The 26,395-nt window shown below is 46.0% G+C and overlaps 1 protein-coding gene across 1 annotated transcript in view; it reads left to right on the top strand.

Moving 5' to 3' along the window:
• LOC118947901 (unconventional myosin-XV) overlaps window positions 1-26,395 on the top strand; it is a 212,756-nt gene that overhangs the window by 109,796 nt on the left and 76,565 nt on the right. Inside the window, exon 36 of the mRNA XM_090194383.1 lies at window positions 3,572-3,695. Within this exon, the coding sequence (XP_090050509.1) occupies window positions 3,572-3,695 (124 nt within the window). The remainder of the gene's footprint in view (window positions 1-3,571; window positions 3,696-26,395) is intronic.

Genomic DNA, 26,395 nt, shown 5'->3' with positions numbered 1-26,395 from the left:
ATAATACATCATAACACATCATAACATAATACATCATAACATAATACATCATAACACAATACATCATAACATAATACATCATAACACAATACATCATAACACATCATAACATAATACATCATAATACATCATAACACATCATAACATAATACATCATAACATAATACATCATAACACATCATGACATAATACATCATAACACAATACATCATAACATAATACATCATAACACAATACATCATAACACATCATAACATAATACATCATAATACATCATAATATATCATAATACATCATAACACATCATAACATAATACATCATAATACATCATAATACATCATAATACATCATAATACAATACATCATAATACATCATAATACATCATAACACAACACATCATAACATAATACATCATAACATAACACATCATAACACATCATAACATAATACATCATAATACATCATAACACATCATAACATAATACATCATAACACATCATAATACATCATAACACATCATAACATAATACATCATAACACATCATAACATAACAAATCATAATACATCATAACACATCATAACACATCATAACATAATACATCATAATACATCATAACACATCATAACACATCATAACATAACACATCATAACATAACACAACACATCATAACACATCATAACACATCATAACACATCATAACATAGCACATCATAACATAACACATCATACCATAACACACCATAACATAACACATCATAACATAACACATCATAACATAACACATTATAACATAACACATCATAACATAACACATCATAACATAACACATTATAACATATGACATAACACATCATAACATAGCACATCATAACATAACACATCACAACACATCATAACATAACATATAACATAACATATAACATAACACATCATAACATAACATAACACATCATAACATAACACATCATACCATACCACATCATAACATAACACATCATCACATATAACATAACACATCATAACATAACACATCATAACATAACACATCATAACATATAACATAACACATCATAACATAACATAACACATCATAACACAACACATCATAACATAACGCATCATAACATAACACATTATAACATATGACATAACACATCACAACACATCATAACATAACATATAACATAACATATAACATAACACATCATAACATAACATAACACATCATAACATAACACATCATAACATAACACATCATAACATAACACATTATAACATAACACATCATACCATACCACATCATAACATAACACATCATAACATATAACATAACACATCATAACATAACATAACACATCATAACATAACACATCATAACATAATACATCATAACACAACACACTATAACATATAACATAACACAACACAACACATCATAACATAACACATCATAACACAACACATCATAACACATCATAACATAACACATCATAACATATAACATAACACATCATAACATAACACATCATCACATATAACATAACACATCATAACACAACACATCATAACACAACACATCATAACACATCATAACATAACACATCATAACATATAACATAACACATCATAACATAACACATCATCACATATAACATAACACATCATAACACAACACATCATAACACAACACATCATAACACATCATAACACAACACATCATAACACAACACATCATAACACATCATAACACAACACATCATAACACAACACATCATAACATAACATAACACATCATAACATATAACATAACACATCATAACATAACACATCATCACATATAACATAACACATCATAACACAACACATCATAACACAACACATCATAACACATCATAACACAACACATCATAACACAACACATCATAACACATAACACAACACATCATAACACAACACATCATAACACATCATAACACAACACATCATAACATAACACATCATAACACAACACATCATAACACAACACATCATAACACATCATAACACAACACATCATAACACAACACATCATAACACATCATAACACAACACATCATAACACAACACATCATAACACATCATAACACAACACATCATAACACATCATAACACAACACATCATAACACATCATAACACATCATAACACAACACATCATAACATAACACATCATAACATATAACATAACATATAACACAACACATCATAACATATAACACAACACATCATAACATAACACATCATAACATAACACATAATAACACAACATAACACATAATAACACAACATAACCTATGAAGGCACTGAACCACTGAACTAGCTCACATTCTCCCAATGTGTGTGTCTGTTTGGGGGATTGGGAGCAGAGCAGAAGGTTGTGTGTCTGTCTGGGTGATTGGGAGCAGAGCAGAAGGTTGTGTGTCTGTCTGGGGGATTGAGAGCAGAAGGTTGTGTGTCTGTCTGGGGGATTGGGAGCAGAGCAGAAGGTTGTGTGTCTGTCTGGGGGATTGAGAGCAGAAGGTTGTGTGTCTGTCTGGGGGATTGAGAGCAGAGCAGAAGGTTGTGTGTCTGTCTGGGGGATTGGGAGCAGAAGGTTGTGTGTCTGTCTGGGAGAGCAGAGCAGAAGGTTGTGTGTCTGTCTGGGGGATTGGGAGCAGAAGGTTGTGTGTCTGTCTGGGGGATTGGGAGCAGAAGGTTGTGTGTCTGTCTGGGGGATTGGGAGCAGAAGGTTGTGTGTCTGTCTGGGGGATTGGCAGCAGAGGAGAATGTTGTGTGTCTGTCTGGGGGATTGGGAGCAGAGCAGAAGTTGTGTGTCTGTCTGGGTGATTGAGAGCAGAAGGTTGTGTGTCTGTCTGGGGGATTGGGAGCAGAAGGTTGTGTGTCTGTCTGGGGGATTGAGAGCAGAACAGAAGGTTGTGTGTCTGTCTGAGGGATTGAGAGCAGAAGGTTGTGTGTCTGTCTGGGGGATTGAGAGCAGAGCAGAAGGTTGTGTGTCTGTTTGGGGGAGCAGAGCAGAAGGTTGTGTGTCTGTTTGGGGGATTGAGAGCAGAAGGTTGTGTGTCTGTCTGGGTGATTGAGAGCAGAAGGTTGTGTGTCTGTCTTGGGGTTTGAGAGCAGAAGGTTGTGTGTCTGTCTGGGAGAGCAGAGCAGAAGGTTGTGTGTCTGTCTGGGGGATTGGGAGCAGAAGGTTGTGTGTCTGTCTGGGAGAGCAGAGCAGAAGTTGTGTGTCTGTCTGGGGGATTGGGAGCAGAAGGTTGTGTGTCTGTCTGGGGGATTGGGAGCAGAAGGTTGTGTGTCTGTCTGGGGGATTGGGAGCAGAAGGTTGTGTGTCTGTCTGGGGGATTGGGAGCAGAAGGTTGTGTGTGTGCAGCTCTTAGGGTGTGTATGGTATTACCCAGGGAGGATAGAGTTCCAATGACTGGGCCAATTACGGACCTCCCTCTCTGTTCCTCGCTGTCCTTTCCTCTGTCTCTCTCACTCCGTCCATCAGCCTGTTTTAGTCTCAACACTGTTCTCCGTCTCTCTCAGGACCTGGACAAGCCAGCCAGTATGACAGGCCGGATGAAGGGAGGAGGAGGAATAGGAGGAGGAGAGGAGGAGAGAGGTCAGGCCCCCTCCAGCAGACCATATCCAGCAGGACTACAGCCCGGAGGTCTGTCTGTCTGTCTGTCTGTCTGTCTGTCTGCTCGCCAATTCTTTCTTTCTGTCTGTCTGCTCGCCAATTCTTTCTTTCTTTCTGTCTGTCTGTCTGTCTGCTCGCCAATTCTTTCTTTCTTTCTGTCTGTCTGTCTGCTCGAAAATTATTTATTTCTGTCTGTCTGTCTGTCTGTCTGTCTGTCTGTCTCTCACTCTCTCTCTGTCGATTTCAATTTCAATTGAAGGGCTTGTTGTCATGGAAACATGTTAACATTGCCAAAGCATGTGAAGTAGATAATAAACAAAGTGAAATAAACAATAAAAATTACACTCACAGAAGTTCCCAAAAAATAAATACATTTAAAATGTAATTTTATGTGCAAATAGTTCAGCATAAATATGGGTTGTATTTACAATGGTGTTTGTTCTTCACTGGTTGCCCTTTTCTTGTGGCAACAGGTCACACATCTTACTGCTGTGATGGAACACTGTGGTATTTCACCCAATAGATATGGGAGTTTATCAAAATTGGGTTTGTTTTTTAACTCTTTGTGTATCTGAGTAATCTGAGGGAAATATGTCTCTCTAATATGGTCATACATTGGGCAGGAAGTGCAGCTCGGTTTCCACATCATTTTGTGGGCAGTGAGCACATAGCCTGTCTTCTCTTGAGATCCATGTCTGCCTACGGCGGCCTTTCTCAATAGCAAGGCTATGCTGACTGAGTCTGTACATAGTCAAAGCTTTCCTTAAGTTTGGGTCAGTCACAGTGGTCAGGTATTCTGCCGCTGTGTGTCTCTGTTTAGGGTCAGTCACAGTGGTCAGGTATTCTGCCACTGTGTGTCTCTGTTTAGGGCCAAATAGCATTCTAGTTTGCTCTGTTTTTTTGTTATTATTATTTTTTTGTTGACACATTGGAAATAATTATATTTTTGTTTTCATAGGGTTAGGGTTTGTTTTCATGATTTGATTGGGTCTAATTGTGCTGCTGTCCTGGGGCTCTGTAGGGTCTGCTTGTGTTAGTGAACAGAGCCCCAGGACCAGCTTGCTTAGGGGACTCTTCTCCAGGTTCATCTCTCTGTGGGTGATGGCTTTGTTTTTTGTTGTTGTTTACTTAACCTTTATTTATCCAGGCAAGTTAGTTATGAACAAATTCTTATTTACAATGACGGCCTACCAAAAAGGCAAAAGGCCTCCTGAGGGGACGGGGGCTGATATTAAAAATATAAAATAAAAGTACAATATAAATATAGGACAAATCACAACAAGAGAGACAACACTACATAAAGAGAGACCTCAGACAACAACACACATCACAACAAGAGAGACAACACTACATAAAGAGACCTCAGACAACAACACACATCACAACAAGAGAGACAACACTACATAAAGAGAGACCTCAGACAACAACACACATCACAACAAGAGAGACAACACTACATAGAGAGAGACCTCAGACAACAACACACATCACAACAAGAGAGACAACACTACATAAAGAGAGACCTCAGACAACAACACACATCACAACAAGAGAGACAACACTACATAAAGAGAGACCTCAGACAACAACACACATCACAACAAGAGAGACAACACTACATAAAGAGACCTCAGACAACAACACACATCACAACAAGAGAGACAACACTACATAAAGAGAGACCTCAGACAACAACACACATCACAACAAGAGAGACAACACTACATAGAGAGAGACCTCAGACAACAACACACATCACAACAAGAGAGACAACACTACATAAAGAGAGACCTCAGACAACAACACACATCACAACAAGAGAGACAACACTACATAAAGAGAGACCTCAGACAACAACACACATCACAACAAGAGAGACAACACTACATAAAGAGAGACCTCAGACAACAACACACATCACAACAAGAGAGACAACACTACATAAAGAGAGACCTCAGACAACAACACAAATCACAACAAGAGAGACAACACTACATAAAGAGACCTCAGACAACAACACACATCACAACAAGAGAGACAACACTACATAAAGAGACCTCAGACAACAACACACATCACAACAAGAGAGACAACACTACATAAAGAGAGACCTCAGACAACAACACACATCACAACAAGAGAGACAACACTACATAAAGAGAGACCTCAGACAACAACACACATCACAACAAGAGAGACAACACTACATAAAGAGAGACCTCAGACAACAACACACATCACAACAAGAGAGACAACACTACATAAAGAGAGACCTCAGACAACAACACACATCACAACAAGAGAGACAACACAACACTACATAAAGAGACCTCAGACAACAACACACATCACAACAAGAGAGACAACACTACATAAAGAGAGACCTCAGACAACAACACACATCACAACAAGAGAGACAACACTACATAAAGAGACCTCAGACAACAACACACATCACAACAAGAGAGACAACACTACATAAAGAGACCTCAGACAACAACACACATCACAACAAGAGAGACAACACTACATAAAGAGACCTCAGACAACAACACACATCACAACAAGAGAGACAACACTACATAAAGAGACCTCAGACAACAACACACATCACAACAAGAGAGACAACACTACATAAAGAGACCTCAGACAACAACACACATCACAACAAGAGAGACAACACTACATAAAGAGACCTCAGACAACAACACACATCACAACAAGAGAGACAACACTACATAAAGAGACCTCAGACAACAACACACATCACAACAATAGAGACAACACTACATAAAGAGACCTCAGACAACAACACACATCACAACAAGAGAGACAACACTACATAAAGAGAGACCTCAGACAACAACACACATCACAACAAGAGAGACAACACTACATAAAGAGACCTCAGACAACAACACACATCACAACAAGAGAGACAACACTACATAAAGAGACCTCAGACAACAACACACATCACAACAATAGAGACAACACTACATAAAGAGACCTCAGACAACAACACACATCACAACAAGAGAGACAACACTACATAAAGAGAGACCTCAGACAACAACACACATCACAACAAGAGAGACAACACTACATAAAGAGAGACCTCAGACAACAACACACATCACAACAAGAGAGACAACACTACATAAAGAGAGACCTCAGACAACAACACACATCACAACAAGAGAGACAACACTACATAAAGAGAGACCTCAGACAACAACACAAATCACAACAAGAGAGACAACACTACATAAAGAGACCTCAGACAACAACACACATCACAACAAGAGAGACAACACTACATAAAGAGACCTCAGACAACAACACACATCACAACAAGAGAGACAACACTACATAAAGAGAGACCTCAGACAACAACACACATCACAACAAGAGAGACAACACTACATAAAGAGAGACCTCAGACAACAACACACATCACAACAAGAGAGACAACACTACATAAAGAGAGACCTCAGACAACAACACACATCACAACAAGAGAGACAACACAACACTACATAAAGAGACCTCAGACAACAACACACATCACAACAAGAGAGACAACACTACATAAAGAGAGACCTCAGACAACAACACACATCACAACAAGAGAGACAACACTACATAAAGAGACCTCAGACAACAACACACATCACAACAAGAGAGACAACACTACATAAAGAGACCTCAGACAACAACACACATCACAACAAGAGAGACAACACTACATAAAGAGACCTCAGACAACAACACACATCACAACAAGAGAGACAACACTACATAAAGAGACCTCAGACAACAACACACATCACAACAAGAGAGACAACACTACATAAAGAGACCTCAGACAACAACACACATCACAACAAGAGAGACAACACTACATAAAGAGACCTCAGACAACAACACACATCACAACAAGAGAGACAACACTACATAAAGAGACCTCAGACAACAACACACATCACAACAATAGAGACAACACTACATAAAGAGACCTCAGACAACAACACACATCACAACAAGAGAGACAACACTACATAAAGAGAGACCTCAGACAACAACACACATCACAACAAGAGAGACAACACTACATAAAGAGACCTCAGACAACAACACACATCACAACAAGAGAGACAACACTACATAAAGAGACCTCAGACAACAACACACATCACAACAAGAGAGACAACACTACATAAAGAGACCTCAGACAACAACACACATCACAACAAGAGAGACAACACTACATAAAGAGACCTCAGACAACAACACACATCACAACAAGAGAGACAACAATACATAAAGAGAGACCTCAGACAACAACACACATCACAACAAGAGAGACAACACTACATAAAGAGAGACCTCAGACAACAACACACATCACAACAAGAGAGACAACACTACATAAAGAGACCTCAGACAACAACACACATCACAACAAGAGACACCACAACACTACATAAAGAGACCTCAGACAACAACACACATCACAACAAGAGAGACAACACTACATAAAGAGACCTCAGACAACAACACACATCACAACAAGAGAGACAACACTACATAAAGAGAGACAACACTACATAAAGAGAGACCTCAGACAACAACACACATCACAACAAGAGAGACAACACTACATAAAGAGACCTCAGACAACAACACACATCACAACAAGAGAGACAACACTACATAAAGAGACCTCAGACAACAACACACATCACAACAAGAGAGACAACACTACATAAAGAGAGACCTCAGACAACAACACACATCACAACAAGAGAGACAACACTACATAAAGAGACCTCAGACAACAACACACATCACAACAAGAGAGACAACACTACATAAAGAGAGACCTCAGACAACAACACACATCACAACAAGAGAGACAACACTACATAAAGAGAGACAACACTACATAAAGAGAGACCTCAGACAACAACACACATCACAACAAGAGAGACAACACTACATAAAGAGAGACCTCAGACAACAACACACATCACAACAAGAGAGACAACACTACATAAAGAGAGACCTCAGACAACAACACACATCACAACAAGAGAGACAACACTACATAAAGAGAGACAACACTACATAAAGAGAGACCTCAGACAACAACACACATCACAACAAGAGAGACAACACTACATAAAGAGAGACCTCAGACAACAACACACATCACAACAAGAGAGACAACACTACATAAAGAGAGACCTCAGACAACAACACACATCACAACAAGAGAGACAACACTACATAAAGAGAGACCTCAGACAACAACACACATCACAACAAGAGAGACAACACTACATAAAGAGACCTCAGACAACACTACATAAAGAGAGACCTCAGACAACAACACACATCACAACAAGAGAGACAACACTACATAAAGAGAGACCTCAGACAACAACACACATCACAACAAGAGAGACAACACTACATAAAGAGAGACCTCAGACAACAACACACATCACAACAAGAGAGACAACACTACATAAAGAGAGACCTCAGACAACAACACACATCACAACAAGAGAGACAACACTACATAAAGAGACCTCAGACAACACTACATAAAGAGAGACCTCAGACAACAACACACATCACAACAAGAGAGACAACACTACATAAAGAGAGACCTCAGACAACAACACACATCACAACAAGAGAGACAACACTACATAAAGAGAGACCTCAGACAACAACACACATCACAACAAGAGAGACAACACTACATAAAGAGACCTCAGACAACAACACACATCACAACAAGAGAGACAACACTACATAAAGAGAGACCTCAGACAACAACACACATCACAACAAGAGAGACAACACTACATAAAGAGAGACCTCAGACAACAACACACATCACAACAAGAGAGACAACACTACATAAAGAGAGACCTCAGACAACAACACACATCACAACAAGAGAGACAACACTACATAAAGAGACCTCAGACAACAACACACATCACAACAAGAGAGACAACACAACACTACATAAAGAGACCTAAGACAACAACACACATCACAACAAGAGAGACAACACTACATAAAGAGAGACCTCAGACAACAACACACATCACAACAAGAGAGACAACACTACATAAAGAGAGACATCAGACAACAACACACATCACAACAAGAGAGACAACACTACATAAAGAGAGACCTCAGACAACAACACACATCACAACAAGAGAGACAACACTACATAAAGAGAGACCTCAGACAACAACACACATCACAACAAGAGAGACAACACAACACTACATAAAGAGACCTAAGACAACAACACACATCACAACAAGAGAGACAACACTACATAAAGAGAGACCTCAGACAACAACACACATCACAACAAGAGAGACAACACTACATAAAGAGAGACCTCAGACAACAACACACATCACAACAAGAGAGACAACACTACATAAAGAGAGACCTAAGACAACAACATAGCAAGGCAGCAACACATGACAACACAGCATGGTAGCAACACAACATAACAACAACATGGTAGCAACACAACATAACAACAACATGGTAGCAACACAACATGACAACAACATGGTAGCAACACAACATAACAACAACATGGTAGCAACACAACATAACAACAACATGGTAGCAACACAACATAAGAACAACATGGTAGCAACACAATATGACAACACAACATGGTAGCAACACAACATACCAACAACATGGTAGCAGCACAACACTACATAAAGAGAGACCTAAGACAACAACATAGCAAGGCAGCAACACATGACAACACAGCATGGTAGCAACACAACATAACAACAAAATGGTAGCAACACAACATAACAACAACATGGTAGCAACACAACATGACAACAAAATGGTAGCAACACAACATGACAACAACATGTTAGCAACACAACACGACAACAACATGGTAGCAACACAACATGACAACAACATGGTAGCAACACAACATGACAACAAATCAAATCAAATCAAATGTATTTATACAGCCCTTCGTACATCAGCTGATATCTCAAAGTGCTGTACAGAAACCCAGCCTAAAACCCCAAACACCAAGCAATGCAGGTGTAGAAGCACGGTGGCTAGGAAAAACTCCCTAGAAAGGCCAAAACCTAGGAAGAAACCTAGAGAGGAACCAGGCTATGTGGGTGGCCATTCCTCTTCTGGCTGTGCCGGGTGGAGATTATAACAGAACATGGCCAAGATGTTCAAATGTTCATAATTGACCAGCATGATCGAATAATAATAAGGCAGAACAGTTGAAACTGGAGCAGCAGCACGGCCAGGTGGACTGGGGCATGGTCCTAGGGCTCAGGTCCTCCGAGAGAGAGAAAGAAAGAGAGAAGGAGAGAATTAGAGAACGCACACTTAGATTCACACAGGACACCGAATGGGACAGGAGAAGTACTCCAGATATAACAAACTGACCCTAGCCCCCCGACACATAAACTACTGCAGCATAAATACTGGAGGCTGAGACAGGAGGGGTCAGGAGACACTGTGGCCCCATCCGAGGACACCCCCGGACAGGGCCAAACAGGAAGGATATAACCCCACCCACTTTGCCAAAGCACAGCCCCCACACCACTAGAGGGATATCTTCAACCACCAATTTACCATCCTGAGACAAGGCTGAGTATAGCCCACAAAGATCTCCGACACGGCACAACCCAAGGGGGGGCGCCAACCCAGACAGGATGACCACATCAGTGAATCAACCCACTCAGGTGACGCACCACGTCCAGGGACGGCATGAGAGAGCCCCAGTAAGCCAGTGACTCAGCCCCTGTAATAGGGTTAGAGGCAGAGAATCCCAGTGGAAAGAGGAGAACCGGCCAGGCAGAGACAGCAAGGGCGGTTCGTTGCTCCAGAGCCTTTCCGTTCACCTTCACACTCCTGGGCCAGACTACAACATGGTAGCAACAAAACATGACAACAACATGTTAGCAACACAACATGACAACAACATGGTAGTAACACAACATGACAACACAACATGGTAGCAACACAACATGACAACACAGCATGGTAGCAACACAACATGACAACAACATGGTAGCAACACAACATGACAACAACATGTTAGCAACACAACATGACAACAACATGGTAGCAACACAACATGATAGCAACACAACATGACAACACAGCATGGTAGCAACACAACATGACAACAGCATGGTAGCAACACAACATGACAACACAGCATGGTAGCAACAACATGACAACACAGCATGTTAGCAACACAACATGACAACAACGTGGTAGCAAAACAACATGACAACAACATGTTAGCAACACAACATGACAACAACATGGTAGCAACACAACATGACAACAACATGGTAGCAACACAACATAACAACAACATGGTAGCAACACAACATGACAACAACATGGTAGTAACACAACATGACAACAACATGGTAGCAACACAACATGACAACACAGCATGGTAGCAACACAACATGACAACAACATGGCAGCAACACAACATGGCAGCAACACAACATGACAACAACATGTTAGCAACACAACATGACAACAACATGGTAGCAACACAACATGACAACAACATGGTAGCAACACAACATGGTAGCAACACAACATGACAACAACATGTTAGCAACACAACATGGTAGCAACACAACATGGTAGCAACACAACATGACAACAACATGTTAGCAACACAACATGGTACAAACATTATTGGGCCCAGACAACAGCACAAAGGACAAGAAGGTAGAGACAACAATACATCGCAAAGCAGCCACAACTGTCAGTAAGATTGTCTGTCCATGATTGAGTCTTTCAATGAAGAGATTGAGATCAAACTGTCCAGTTTGAGTGTTTGTTGCAGTTCGTTCCAGTCGCTACCTGCAGCGAACTGAAAAGACGAGCGACCCAGGGATGTGTGTGCTTTGGGGACCTTTAACAGAATGTGATTGGCAGAACGGGTGTTGTATGTGGAGGATGAGGGCTGCAGTAGGTATCTCAGATAGGGTGGAGTGAGGCCTAAGAGGGTTTTATAAATAAGCATCAACCAGTGGGACATGCGACGGGTATACAGAGATGACCAGTTTACAGAGGAGGGTTCCTGTTTAAACCAGGCCTTTCTCACTCTCTGTGTTCCTGTTTAAACCAGGTCTCTCTCTCTCTCTGTGTTCCTGTTTAAACCAGGCCTCTCTCTCTCTCTCTCTCTGTGTCCCTGTTTAAACCAGGCCTCTCTCACTCTCTCTGTGTCCCAGTTTAAACCAGGCCTCTCTCTCTCTCTCTGTGTCCCTGTTTAAACCAGGCCCCTCTCTCTATTTCTGTTCCTGTTTAAACCAGGCCTCTCTCTCACTCTCTCTCTCTGTGTGTTCCTGTTTAAACCAGGCCTCTCTCTCTGTGTTCCTGTTTAAACCAGGCCTTTCTCACTCTCTGTGTTCCTGTTTAAACCAGGCCTCTCTCACTCTCTGTGTTCCTGTTTAAACCAGGCCTCTCTCACTCTCTGTGTTCCTGTTTAAACCAGGCCTCTCTCTCTCTCTGTGTTCCTGTTTAAACCAGGCCTCTCTCTCTCTGTGTTCCTGTTTAAACCAGGCCTCTCTCTCTGTGTGTTCCTGTTTAAACCAGGCCTCTCTCTCTCTGTGTTCCTGTTTAAACCAGGCCTCTCTCTCTCTCTCTCTCTCTCTCTCTCTCTCTCTCTCTCTCTCTCTCTGTTCCTGTTTAAACCAGGCCTCTCTCTCTCTCTGTGTTCCTGTTTAAACCAGGCCTCTCTCTCTCTGTGTTCCCGTTTAAACCAGGCCTCTCTCTCTCTCTGTGTTCCTGTTTAAACCAGGCCTCTCTCTCTCTCTCTGTGTGTTCCTGTTTAAACCAGGCCTCTCTCTCTCTCTGTGTTCCTGTTTAAACCAGGCCTCTCTCTCTCTTTCTGTGTTCCTGTTTAAACCAGGGCCTCTCTCTCTCTGTGTTCCTGTTTAAACCAGGCCTCTCTCTCTCTTTCTGTGTTCCTGTTTAAACCAGGGCCTCTCTCTCTCTGTGTTCCTGTTTAAAACAGGCCTCTCTCTCTCTCTCTCTCTCTCTCTCTGTGTGTTCCTGTTTAAACCAGGCCTCTCTCTCTCTCTCTGTGTGTTCCTGTTTAAACCAGGCCTCTCTCTCTCTCTGTGTGTGTCCCTGTTTAAACCAGGCCTCTCTCTCTCTATCTCTGTGTTCCTGTTTAAACCAGGCCTTTCTCACTCTCTGTGTTCCTGTTTAAACCAGGCCTCTCTCACTCTCTGTGTTCCTGTTTAAACCAGGCCTCTCTCTCTCTGTGTGTTCCTGTTTAAACCAGGATTCTCTCTCTCTGTGTTCCTGTTTAAACCAGGCCTCTCTCACTCTCTGTGTTCCTGTTTAAACCAGGCCTCTCTCTCTCTGTGTGTTCCTGTTTAAACCAGGCCTCTCTCTCTCTCTGTGTTCCTGTTTAAACCAGGCCTCTCTCTCTCTCTCTCTCTCTGTGTTCCTGTTTAAACCAGGCCTCTCTCTCTCTGTGTTCCTGTTTAAACCAGGCCTCTCTCTCTCTCTCTCTGTTCCTGTTTAAACCAGGCCTCTCTCTCTCTCTCTCTCTCTCTCTCTCTCTCTCTCTGTGTTCCTGTTTAAACCAGGCCTATCTCTCTCTGTGTTCCTGTTTAAACCAGGCCTATCTCTCTCTCTGTGTTCCTGTTTAAACCAGGCCTCTCTCTCTCTGTGTTCCCGTTTAAACCAGGCCTCTCTCTCTGTGTGTGTTCCTGTTTAAACCAGGCCTCTCTCTCTCTCTCTCTCTGTGTTCCTGTTTAAACCAGGCCTCTCTCTCTCTCTGTGTTCCTGTTTAAACCAGTTCTCTCTCTCTCTGTGTTCCTGTTTAAACCAGGCCTCTCTCTCTCTTTATGTGTTCCTGTTTAAACCAGGGCCTCTCTCTCTCTCTGTGTTCCTGTTTAAAACAGGCCTCTCTCTCTCTCTCTCTCTCTCTCTCTGTGTTCCTGTTTAAACCAGGCCTATCTCTCTCTCTGTGTTCCTGTTTAAACCAGGCCTCTCTCAATCTCTCTGTGTTCCTGTTTAAACCAGGCCTCTCTCAATCTCTCTGTGTCCCTGTTTAAACCAGGCCTCTCTCTCTCGCTCTGTGTTCCAGTTTAAACCAGGCCTCTCTCTCTCTCTCTGTTCCTGTTTAAACCAGGCCTCTCTCAATCTCTCTGTGTCCCTGTTTAAACCAGGCCTCTCTCTCTCTCTCTCTGTTCCCTGTTTAAACCAGTCCCCTCTCTCTCTCTCTGTTCCCTGTTTAAACCAGGCCTCTCTCTCTCTCTCTCTCTCTGTGTTCCTGTTTAAACCAGGCCCCCCTCTCTCTCTCTGTTCCCTGTTTAAACCAGGCCTCTCTCTTTCTATGTGTGTTCCTGTTTAAACCAGCCCCCCCCCCCCCCCTCTCTCTCTCTCTCTCTCTCTCTCTCTCTCTCTCTGTTCCCTGTTTAAACCAGGCCTCTCTCTCTCTCTCTGTGTCCCTGTTTAAACCAGGCCCCTCTCTCTCTCTGTGTTCCTGTTTAAACCAGGCCTCTCTGTGTGTCCCTGTTTAAACCAGGCCTGTCTGTGTGTTCCTGTTTAAACCAGGCCTCTCTATCGGATCTCATACACAATAAACCACTACTGGAAGTGTTTTCAGTGATATCTAATGATTCAGGGGTTGGTTTTATGTTCAGCTGTTAGGCTTTTTCTTAGTGAGATGAAGTTTCCGTTCAGAAAGTCCTGGTGTTCTTGATGCTGTGCCCTATACCCTAAACCCTCTTTAGGGTATAGGGTGTTCCCTTACCCTGTACCCTAAATCTGTCCTCTGTACCCTAACCCTACATCCTAAACCCTCAGCTTGTTCCCTGTGTGTTCTGCTACCAAGCTGTATCCTAACCCTGTCTGTCTGCTACCCAGCTGTATCCTAACCCTGTCTCCTGTCTGTCTGCTGCCCAGCTGTATCCTAACCCTGTCTGTCTGCTACCCAGCTGTATCCTAACCCTGTCTGTCTGCTACCCAGCTGTATCCTAACCCTGTCTGTCTGTTACCCAGCTGTATCCTAACCCTGTCTGTCTGCTACCCAGCTGTATCCTAACCCTGTCTGTCTGCTACCCAGCTGTATCCTAACCCTGTCTGTCTGCTACCCAGCTGTATCCTAACCCTGTCTGTCTGCTACCCAGCTGTATCCTAACCCTGTCTGTCTGCTACCCAGCTGTATCCTAACCCCGTCTGTCTGCTACCCAGCTGTATCCTAACCCTGTCTGTCTGCTACCCAGCTGTATCCTAACCCTGTCTGTCTGCTTCCCAGCTGTATCCTAACCCTGTCTGTCTGCTACCCAGCTGTATCCTAACCCTGTCTCGTGTCTGTCTGCTGCCCAGCTGTATCGTAACCCTGTCTGTCTGCTACCCAGCTGTATCCTAAACCTGTCTGTCTGCTACCCAGCTGTATCCTAACCCTGTCGGTCTGCTACCCAGCTGTATCCTAACCCTGTCTGTCTGCTACCCAGCTGTATCCTAACCCTGTCTCCTGTCTGTCTGCTACCCAGCTGTGCCAGTGCTTCCAGTGATGGGTGGGATGATACCCCCTATACCCACAATGCCAAGCCCTTCCCACCATCAGTACCACCAGCTTCCTGCCTCGCCCCCTGCTGGCCACCACCCCTACCACACCCAGCCTACCTCTCCTGCCTCACCCCCTGCTGCCCACCGCCCCTACCACACCCAGCCTACCTCTCCTGCCTCACCCCCTGCTGCCCACCGCCCCTATCACACCCAGCCTACCTCTCCTGCCTCACCCCCTGCTGCCCACCACCCCTACCACACCCAGCCTACTTCTCCTGCCTCGCCCCCTGCTGCCCGCCACCCCTACCACACCCAGCCTCCTGCTCGGGCTCCTTCAGCTCCCCCAACCACTACTGCTACACCCCCTGCTGCCCCTCCCCTTGCCATGCCCCCCCTCTATGGGATGCCTCTCATGCCTTCCATGCCAGGCCTACCTCTGATGCCAGGTGTGATGCCAGGTATGGTGTGTTAGTGTGTTTATCATGCAGTGTTACTGTACCCTGCCCTGTACCCTATTCTGTACCCTGCCCTGTACCCTGCCCTGTACCCTATCCTGTACCCTGCCCTGCCCTGCCCTGTACCCTGCCCTGCACCCTTCCCTGTACCGTACCCTGTACCCTGTACCCTACCAAGTACCCTACCCTGTACCCTGCCCTGTTTCCTACCCTGTACCCTGCCCTGCACCCTGCCCTGTACCCTATCCTGTACCCTGCCCTGTACCCTGCCCTGTACCCTGCCCTGTACCCTGCCCTGTACCCTACCCTGCCATGGACCCTGCCCTGTAACCTGTCCTGTACCCTACCCTACCCTGCCCTGCACCCTGCCCTGTACCCTACCCTGTACCCTACGCTGTACCCTGCCCTGCACCCTGCCCTGTACCCTGCCCTGTACCCTGCCCTGCACCCTGCCCTGCACCCTGCCCTGCCCTGCCCTGTACCCTACCCTGTACCCTGTCCTGCCCCTCACCCTGGCCTGTACCCTGCTCTGTACCCTACCCTGCAACCTGCCCTGTACCTTGCCCTGCCCTGCACCCTGCCCTGTACCCTACCCTGCCCTGCACCCTGCCCTGTACCTTACCCTGCCCTGTACCCTGCACTGCACCCTACCCTGCCCTGTACCCTGCCCTGCACCCTACCCTGCCCTGTACCCTGCCCTGTACCCTGCCCTGTACCCTCCCCTGCACCCTGCCCTGTACCCTCCCCTGCACCCTGCCCTGTACCCTGCCCTGTACCCTGCCCTGTACCCTGCCCTGCACCCTGCCCTGTACCCTGCCCTGCACCCTGCCCTGCACCCTGCCCTGCCCTGTACCCTACCCTGTACCCTACCGAGTCAGACACTAACCCTGTGCCCTACTGAGTCAGACACTAACCCTGTACCCTACCCTGTACCCTACCAAGTCAGAAACTAAACCTGTGCCATACCGAGTCAGACAAAAACCCTGTACTCTACTGAGTCAAACACTAACCCTGTACCCTACCAAGTCAGACACTAACCCTGTACCCTACTGAGTCAGACACTAACCCTGTACCCTACTGAGTCAGACACTAACCCTGTACCCTCCTGAGTCAGTCACTAACCCTGTGCCATACCAAGTCAGACACTAACCCTATACCCTACTGAGTCAGACACTAACCCTGTACCCTACTGAGTCAGACACTAACCCTGTACCCTACTGAGTCAGACACTAACCCTGTACCCTACCGAGTCAGACACTAACCCTGTACCCTACTGAGTCAGACACTTACCCTGTACCCTACCAAGTCAGACACTAACCCTGTACCCTACTGACTCGAACACTAACCCTGTACCCTACCAAGTCTGTCACTAACCCTGTGCCATACCAAGTCAGACACTAAGCCTGTACCCTACCAAGTCAGACACTAACCCTGTACCCTAATGAGTCAAACACTAACCCTGTACCCTACTGAGTCAGTCACTAACCCTGTACCCTACCAAGTCAGACACTAAGCCTGTACCCTACCAAGTCAGACACTAAACCTGTACCCTACCAAGTCAGACACTAACCCTGTACCCTAATGAGTCAGACACTAACCCTTTACCCTACTGAGTCAGACACTAACCCTGTACCCTACTGAGTCAGACAATAACCCTGTACCCCACTGAGTCAGACAATAACCCTGTACCTTACCAAGTCAGTCACTAACCCTGTGCCATACCGAGTCAGACAAAAACCTTGTACTCTACTGAGTCAGACACTAACCCTGTACCCTACTGAGTCAGTCACTAACCCTGTGCCATACCAAGTCAGACACTAACCCTATACCTTACTGAGTCAGACACTAACCCTGTACCCTACTGAGTCAGACACTAACCCTGTACCCTACCGAGTCAGACACTAACCCTGTACCCTACTGAGTCAGACACTTACCCTGTACCCTACCAAGTCAGACACTAACCCTGTACCCTACTGAGTCAGACAATAACCCTGTACCCTACCGAGTCAGACACTAACCCTGTACCCTACCCTGGATCCTACCAAATCAGACACTAACCCTGTACCCTACTGAGTCAGACACTAACCCTGTACCCTACCCTGTACAAGACCAAGTGAGACACTAAACCTTTACCGTACCCTGTACCCTACCAAGTCAGACACTAACCCTGTACCCTACCGAGTCAGACACTATCCCTGTACCCTACCAAGTCAGACACTAACCCTGTACCCTACCAAGTCAGGCACTAACCCTGTCCCCTACCAAGTCAGACACTAACCCTGTACCCTACTGACTCGAACACTAACCCTGTACCCTACCAAGTCTGTCACTAACCCTGTACCCTACCAAGTCAGACACTAACCCTGTACCCTAATGAGTCAGACACTAACCCTGTACCCTACTGAGTCAGACACTAACCCTGTACCCTACTGAGTCAGACACTAACCCTGTACCCTACTGAGTCAGACAATAACCCTGTACCCCACTGAGTCAGACAATAACCCTGTACCCTACCAAGTCAGTCACTAACCCTGTGCCATACCGAGTCAGACAAAAACCTTGTACTCTACTGAGTCAGACACTAACCCTGTACCCTACTGAGTCAGTCACTAACCCTGTGCCATACCAAGTCAGACACTAACCCTATACCTTACTGAGTCAGACACTAACCCTGTACCCTACTGAGTCAGACACTAACCCTGTACCCTACCGAGTCAGACACTAACCCTGTACCCTACTGAGTCAGACACTTACCCTGTACCCTACCAAGTCAGACACTAACCCTGTACCCTACTGACTCGAACACTAACCCTGTACCCTACCAAGTCTGTCACTAACCCTGTGCCATACCAAGTCAGACACTAAGCCTGTACCCTACCAAGTCAGACACTAACCCTGTACCCTAATGAGTCAGACACTAACCCTGTACCCTACTGAGTCAGACACTAACCCTGTACCCTACTGAGTCAGACAATAACCCTGTACCCCACTGAGTCAGACAATAACCCTGTACCCTACCAAGTCAGTCACTAACCCTGTGCCATACCGAGTCAGACAGAAACCTTGTACTCTACTGAGTCAGACACTAACCCTGTACCCTACTGAGTCAGTCACTAACCCTGTGCCATACCAAGTCAGACACTAACCCTATACCTTACTGAGTCAGACACTAACCCTGTACCCTACTGAGTCAGACACTAACCCTGTACCCTACCGAGTCAGACACTAACCCTGTACCCTACTGAGTCAGACACTTACCCTGTACCCTACCAAGTCAGACACTAACCCTGTACCCTACTGAGTCAAACAATAACCCTGTACCCTACCGAGTCAGACACTAACCCTGTACCCTACCCTGGATCCTACCAAATCAGACACTAACCCTGTACCCTACTGAGTCAGACACTAACCCTGTAACCTACCCTGTACCAGACCAAGTGAGACACTAAACCTTTACCGTACCCTGTATCCTACCATGTCAGACACTAACCCTGTACCCTACCGAGTCAGACACTATCCCTGTACCCTACCAAGTCAGACACTAACCCTGTACCATACCAAGTCAGACACTAACCCTGTACCCTACCAAGTCAGGCACTAACCCTGTCCCCTACCAAGTCAGACACTAACCCTGTACCCTACTGACTCGAAGACTAACCCTGTACCCTACCAAGTCTGTCACTAACCCTGTGCCATACCGAGTCAGACAAAAACCCTGTACTCTACTGAGTCAAACACTAACCCTGTACCCTACTGAGTCAGTCACTAACCCTGTACCCTACCAAGTCAGACACTAAGCCTGTACCCTACCAAGTCAGACACTAAACCTGTACCCTACCAAGTCAGACACTAACCCTGTACCCTAATGAGTCAGACACTAACCCTGTACCCTACTGAGTCAGACACTAACCCTGTACCCTACTGAGTCAGACACTAACCCTGTACCCTACTGAGTCAGACAATAACCCTGTACCCCACTTAGTCAGACAATAACCCTGTACCCTACCAAGTCAGTCACTAACCCTGTGCCATACCGAGTCAGACAAAAACCTTGTACTCTACTGAGTCAGACACTAACCCTGTACCCTACTGAGTCAGTCACTAACCCTGTGCCATACCAAGTCAGACACTAACCCTATACCCTACTGAGTCAGACACTAACCCTGTACCCTACTGAGTCAGACACTAACCCTGTACCCTACCGAGTCAGACACTAACCCTGTACCCTACTGAGTCAGACACTTACCCTGTACCCTACCAAGTCAGACACTAACCCTGTACCCTACTGAGTCAGACAATAACCCTGTACCCTACCGAGTCAGACACTAACACTGTACCCTACCCTGGATCCTACCAAATCAGACACTAACCCTGTACCCTACTGAGTCAGACACTAACCCTGTACCCTACCCTGTACCAGACCAAGTGAGACACTAAACCTTTACCGTACCCTGTACCCTACCAAGTCAGACACTAACCCTGTACCCTACCGAGTCAGACACTATCCCTGTACCCTACCAAGTCAGACACTAACCCTGTACCCTACCAAGTCAGACACTAACCCTGTACCCTACCAAGTCAGGCACTAACCCTGTCCCCTACCAAGTCAGACACTAACCCTGTACCCTATTGACTCGAACACTAACCCTGTACCCTACCGAGTCAGTCACTAACCCTGTACCCTACCAAGTCAGGCACTAACCATGTACCCTACTGAGTCAGACACTAACCCTGTACCCTACCAAGTCAGACACTAACCCTGTACCCTACCCTGTACCCTATCAAGTCAGACACTAACCCTGTAGCCTACCCTGTACCCTACTGAGTCAGACACTAACCCTGTACCCTACCCTGTGCCCTACCAAGTCAGACACTAACACTGTACCCTGTTCTCTACCAAGTCAGACCCTAACCCTGTACCCTACCAAGTCAGACACTAACCCTTTACCCTACCAAGTCAGATACTAACCCTGTACCCTGTACCCTACCAAGTCAGACACTAACCCTGTACCCTACCAACTCAGACACTAACCCTGTACCCTACCAAGACAGACAATAACCCTGTACCCTACCCTGTACTCTACCAAGTCAGACACTAACCCTGTACCCTACCCTGTACCCTACCAAGTCAGACACTAACCCTGTACCCTACCAAGTCAGATACTAACCCTGTACCCTACCGAGTCAGACACTAACCCTGTACCCTACTGAGTCAGACACTAACCCTGTGCCCTACCCTGTACCCTACCGAGTCAGACACTAACCCTGTGCCCTACCCTGTACTCTACCGAGTCAGACCCTAACCCTGTACCCTACCAAGTCAGATACTAACCCTGTACCCTACCGAGTCAGATACTAACCCTGTGCCCTACCCTGTACCCTACCGAGTCAGACACTAACCCTGTGCCCTACCCTGTACTCTACCGAGTCAGACACTAACCCTGTACCCTACCCTGGATCCTACCAAATCAGACACTAACCCTGTACCCTACTGAGTCAGACACTAACCCTGTAACCTACCCTGTACCAGACCAAGTGAGACACTAAACCTTTACCGTACCCTGTATCTTACCATGTCAGACACTAACCCTGTACCCTACCGAGTCAGACACTATCCCTGTACCCTACCAATTCAGACACTAACCCTGTACCCTACCAAGTCAGACAATAACCCTGTACCCTACCAAGTCAGGCACTAACCCTGTCCCCTACCAAGTCAGACACTAACCCTGTACCCTACTGACTCGAACACTAACCCTGTACCCTACCAAGTCTGTCACTAACCCTGTGCCATACCGAGTCAGACAAAAACCCTGTACTCTACTGAGTCAAACACTAACCCTGTACCCTACTGAGTCAGTCACTAACCCTGTACCCTACCAAGTCAGACACTAACCCTGTACCCTACCAAGTCAGACACTAACCCTTTACCCTACCAAGTCAGATACTAACCCTGTACCCTGTACCCTACCAAGTCAGACACTAACCCTGTACCCTACCAACTCAGACACTAACCCTGTACCCTACCAAGACAGACAATAACCCTGTACCCTACCCTGTACTCTACCAAGTCAGACACTAACCCTGTACCCTACCCTGTACCCTACCAAGTCAGACACTAACCCTGTACCCTACCAAGTCAGACACTAACCCTGTACCCTACTGAGTCAGACACTAACCCTGTGCCCTACCCTGTACCCTACCGAGTCAGACACTAACCCTGTGCCCTACCCTGTACTCTACCGAGTCAGACCCTAACCCTGTACCCTACCAACTCAGACACTAACCCTGTACCCTACCAAGACAGACAATAACCCTGTACCCTACCCTGTACTCTACCAAGTCAGACACTAACCCTGTACCCTACCCTGTACCCTACCAAGTCAGACACTAACCCTGTACCCTACCAAGTCAGACACTAACCCTGTACCCTACCAATTCAGACACTAACCCTGTACCCTACCAAGTCAGACACTAACCCTGTACCCTACCAATTCAGACACTAACCCTGTACCCTACCAAGTCAGACACTAACCCTGTACCCTACCAAGTCAGGCACTAACCCTGTCCCCTACCAAGTCAGACACTAACCCTGTACCCTACTGACTCGAACACTAACCCTGTACCCTACCAAGTCTGTCACTAACCCTGTGCCATACCGAGTCAGACAAAAACCCTGTACTCTACTGAGTCAAACACTAACCCTGTACCCTACTGAGTCAGTCACTAACCCTGTACCCTACCAAGTCAGACACTAACCCTGTACCCTACCAAGTCAGACACTAACCCTTTACCCTACCAAGTCAGATACTAACCCTGTACCCTGTACCCTACCAAGTCAGACACTAACCCTGTACCCTACCAACTCAGACACTAACCCTGTACCCTACCAAGACAGACAATAACCCTGTACCCTACCCTGTACTCTACCAAGTCAGACACTAACCCTGTACCCTACCCTGTACCCTACCAAGTCAGACACTAACCCTGTACCCTACCAAGTCAGACACTAACCCTGTACCCTACCAAGTCAGATACTAACCCTGTACCCTACCGAGTCAGACACTAACCCTGTACCCTACTGAGTCAGACACTAACCCTGTGCCCTACCCTGTACCCTACCGAGTCAGACACTAACCCTGTGCCCTACCCTGTACTCTACCGAGTCAGACCCTAACCCTGTACCCTACCAAGTCAGATACTAACCCTGTACCCTACCGAGTCAGATACTAACCCTGTGCCCTACCCTGTACCCTACCGAGTCAGACACTAACCCTGTGCCCTACCCTGTACTCTACCGAGTCAGACACTAACTCTGTACCCTACCCTGTACCCTACCAAGTCAGACACTAACCCTGTACCCTACCGAGTCAGATACTAACCCTGTGCCCTACCCTGTACCCTACCGAGTCAGTCACTAACCCTGTACCCTACCAAGTCAGGCACTAACCATGTACCCTACTGAGTCAGACACTAACCCTGTACCCTACCAAGTCAGACACTAACCCTGTACCCTACCCTGTACCCTATCAAGTCAGACACTAACCCTGTAGCCTACCCTGTACCCTACTGAGTCAGACACTAACCCTGTACCCTACCCTGTGCCCTACCAAGTCAGACACTAACACTGTACCCTGTTCTCTACCAAGTCAGACCCTAACCCTGTACCCTACCAAGTCAGACACTAACCCTTTACCCTACCAAGTCAGATACTAACCCTGTACCCTGTACCCTACCAAGTCAGACACTAACCCTGTACCCTACCAACTCAGACACTAACCCTGTACCCTACCAAGACAGACAATAACCCTGTACCCTACCCTGTACTCTACCAAGTCAGACACTAACCCTGTACCCTACCCTGTACCCTACCAAGTCAGACACTAACCCTGTACCCTACCAAGTCAGACACTAACCCTGTACCCTACCAAGTCAGATACTAACCCTGTACCCTACCGAGTCAGACACTAACCCTGTACCCTACTGAGTCAGACACTAACCCTGTGCCCTACCCTGTACCCTACCGAGTCAGACACTAACCCTGTGCCCTACCCTGTACTCTACCGAGTCAGACCCTAACCCTGTACCCTACCAAGTCAGATACTAACCCTGTACCCTACCGAGTCAGATACTAACCCTGTGCCCTACCCTGTACCCTACCGAGTCAGACACTAACCCTGTGCCCTACCCTGTACTCTACCGAGTCAGACACTAACTCTGTACCCTACCCTGTACCCTACCAAGTCAGACACTAACCCTGTACCCTACCGAGTCAGATACTAACCCTGTGCCCTACCCTGTACCCTACCGAGTCAGACACTAACCCTGTACCCTACCAAGTCAGACACTAACCCTGTACCCTTCTGAGTCAGACACTAACCCTGTACCCTACACTGTACCCTACCGAGTCAGACACTAACCCTGTACCCTACCAAGTCAGACACTAACCCTATACCCTACCCTGTACCGTACCAAGTCAGACACTAACCCTGTACCCTACCCTGTACCCTACCAAGTCAGACACTAACCCTGTACCCTACCGAGTCAGACACTAACCCTGTACCCTACCAAGTCAGACACTAACCCTGTACCCTTCTGAGTCAAAATCAAATCAAATCTAAATGTATTTACATAGCCCTTCATACATCAGCTGATATCTCAAAGTGCTGTACAGAAACCCAGCCTAAAACCCCAAACATCAAGCAATGCAGGTGTAGAAGCACGGTGGCTAGGAAAAACTCCCTAGAAAGGCCAAAACCTAGGAAGAAACCTAGAGAGGAACCAGGCTATGAGGGGTGGCCAGTCCTCTTCTGGCTGTGCCGGGTGGAGATTATAACAGAACATGGCCAAGATGTTCAAATGTTCATAAATGCCCAGCATGGTCGAATAATAATAAGGCAGAACAGTTGAAACTGGAGTAGCAGCACGGTCAGGTGGACTGGGGACAGCAAGGAGATCATGTCAGGTAGTCCTGGGGCATGGTCCTAGGGCTCAGGTCCTCCGAGAGAGAGAAAGAAAGAGAGAATAGAAACAGCATATGTGGGGTGGCCAGTCCTCTTCTGGCTGTGCCGGGTGGAGATTATAACAGAACATGAGTCAGACACTAACCCTGTACCCTACTGAGTCAGACACTAACCCTGTACCCTACCGAGTCAGATACTAACCCTGTGCCCTACGCTGTACCCTACCCAGTCAGACACTAACCCTGTACCCTACCCTGTACGCTACCACGTCAGATACTAACCCTGTACCCTACCAAGTCAGATACTAACCCTGTACCCTACCGAGTCAGACACTAACCCTGTACCCTACTGAGTCAGACACTAACCCTGTGCCCTACCCTGTACCCTACCGAGTCAGACACTAACCCTGTGCCCTACCCTGTACTGTACCGAGTCAGACCCTAACCCTGTACCCTACCAAGTCAGATACTAACCCTGTACCCTACCGAGTCAGATACTAACCCTGTGCCCTACCCTGTACCCTACCGAGTCAGACACTAACCCTGTGCCCTACCCTGTACTCTACCGAGTCAGACACTAACTCTGTACCCTACCCTGTACCCTACCAAGTCAGACACTAACCCTGTACCCTACCGAGTCAGATACTAACCCTGTGCCCTACCCTGTACCCTACCGAGTCAGACACTAACCCTGTACCCTACCAAGTCAG

Source organism: Oncorhynchus mykiss, chromosome 13 (assembly GCF_057628025.1).
Source record: "Oncorhynchus mykiss isolate SJ-2025 chromosome 13, ASM5762802v1, whole genome shotgun sequence".
NCBI lineage: Eukaryota > Metazoa > Chordata > Actinopteri > Salmoniformes > Salmonidae > Oncorhynchus > Oncorhynchus mykiss.
The sequence above is the reverse complement of the archived record's forward strand: the minus strand, read 5'-3'. Positions and strand labels throughout refer to the sequence as shown.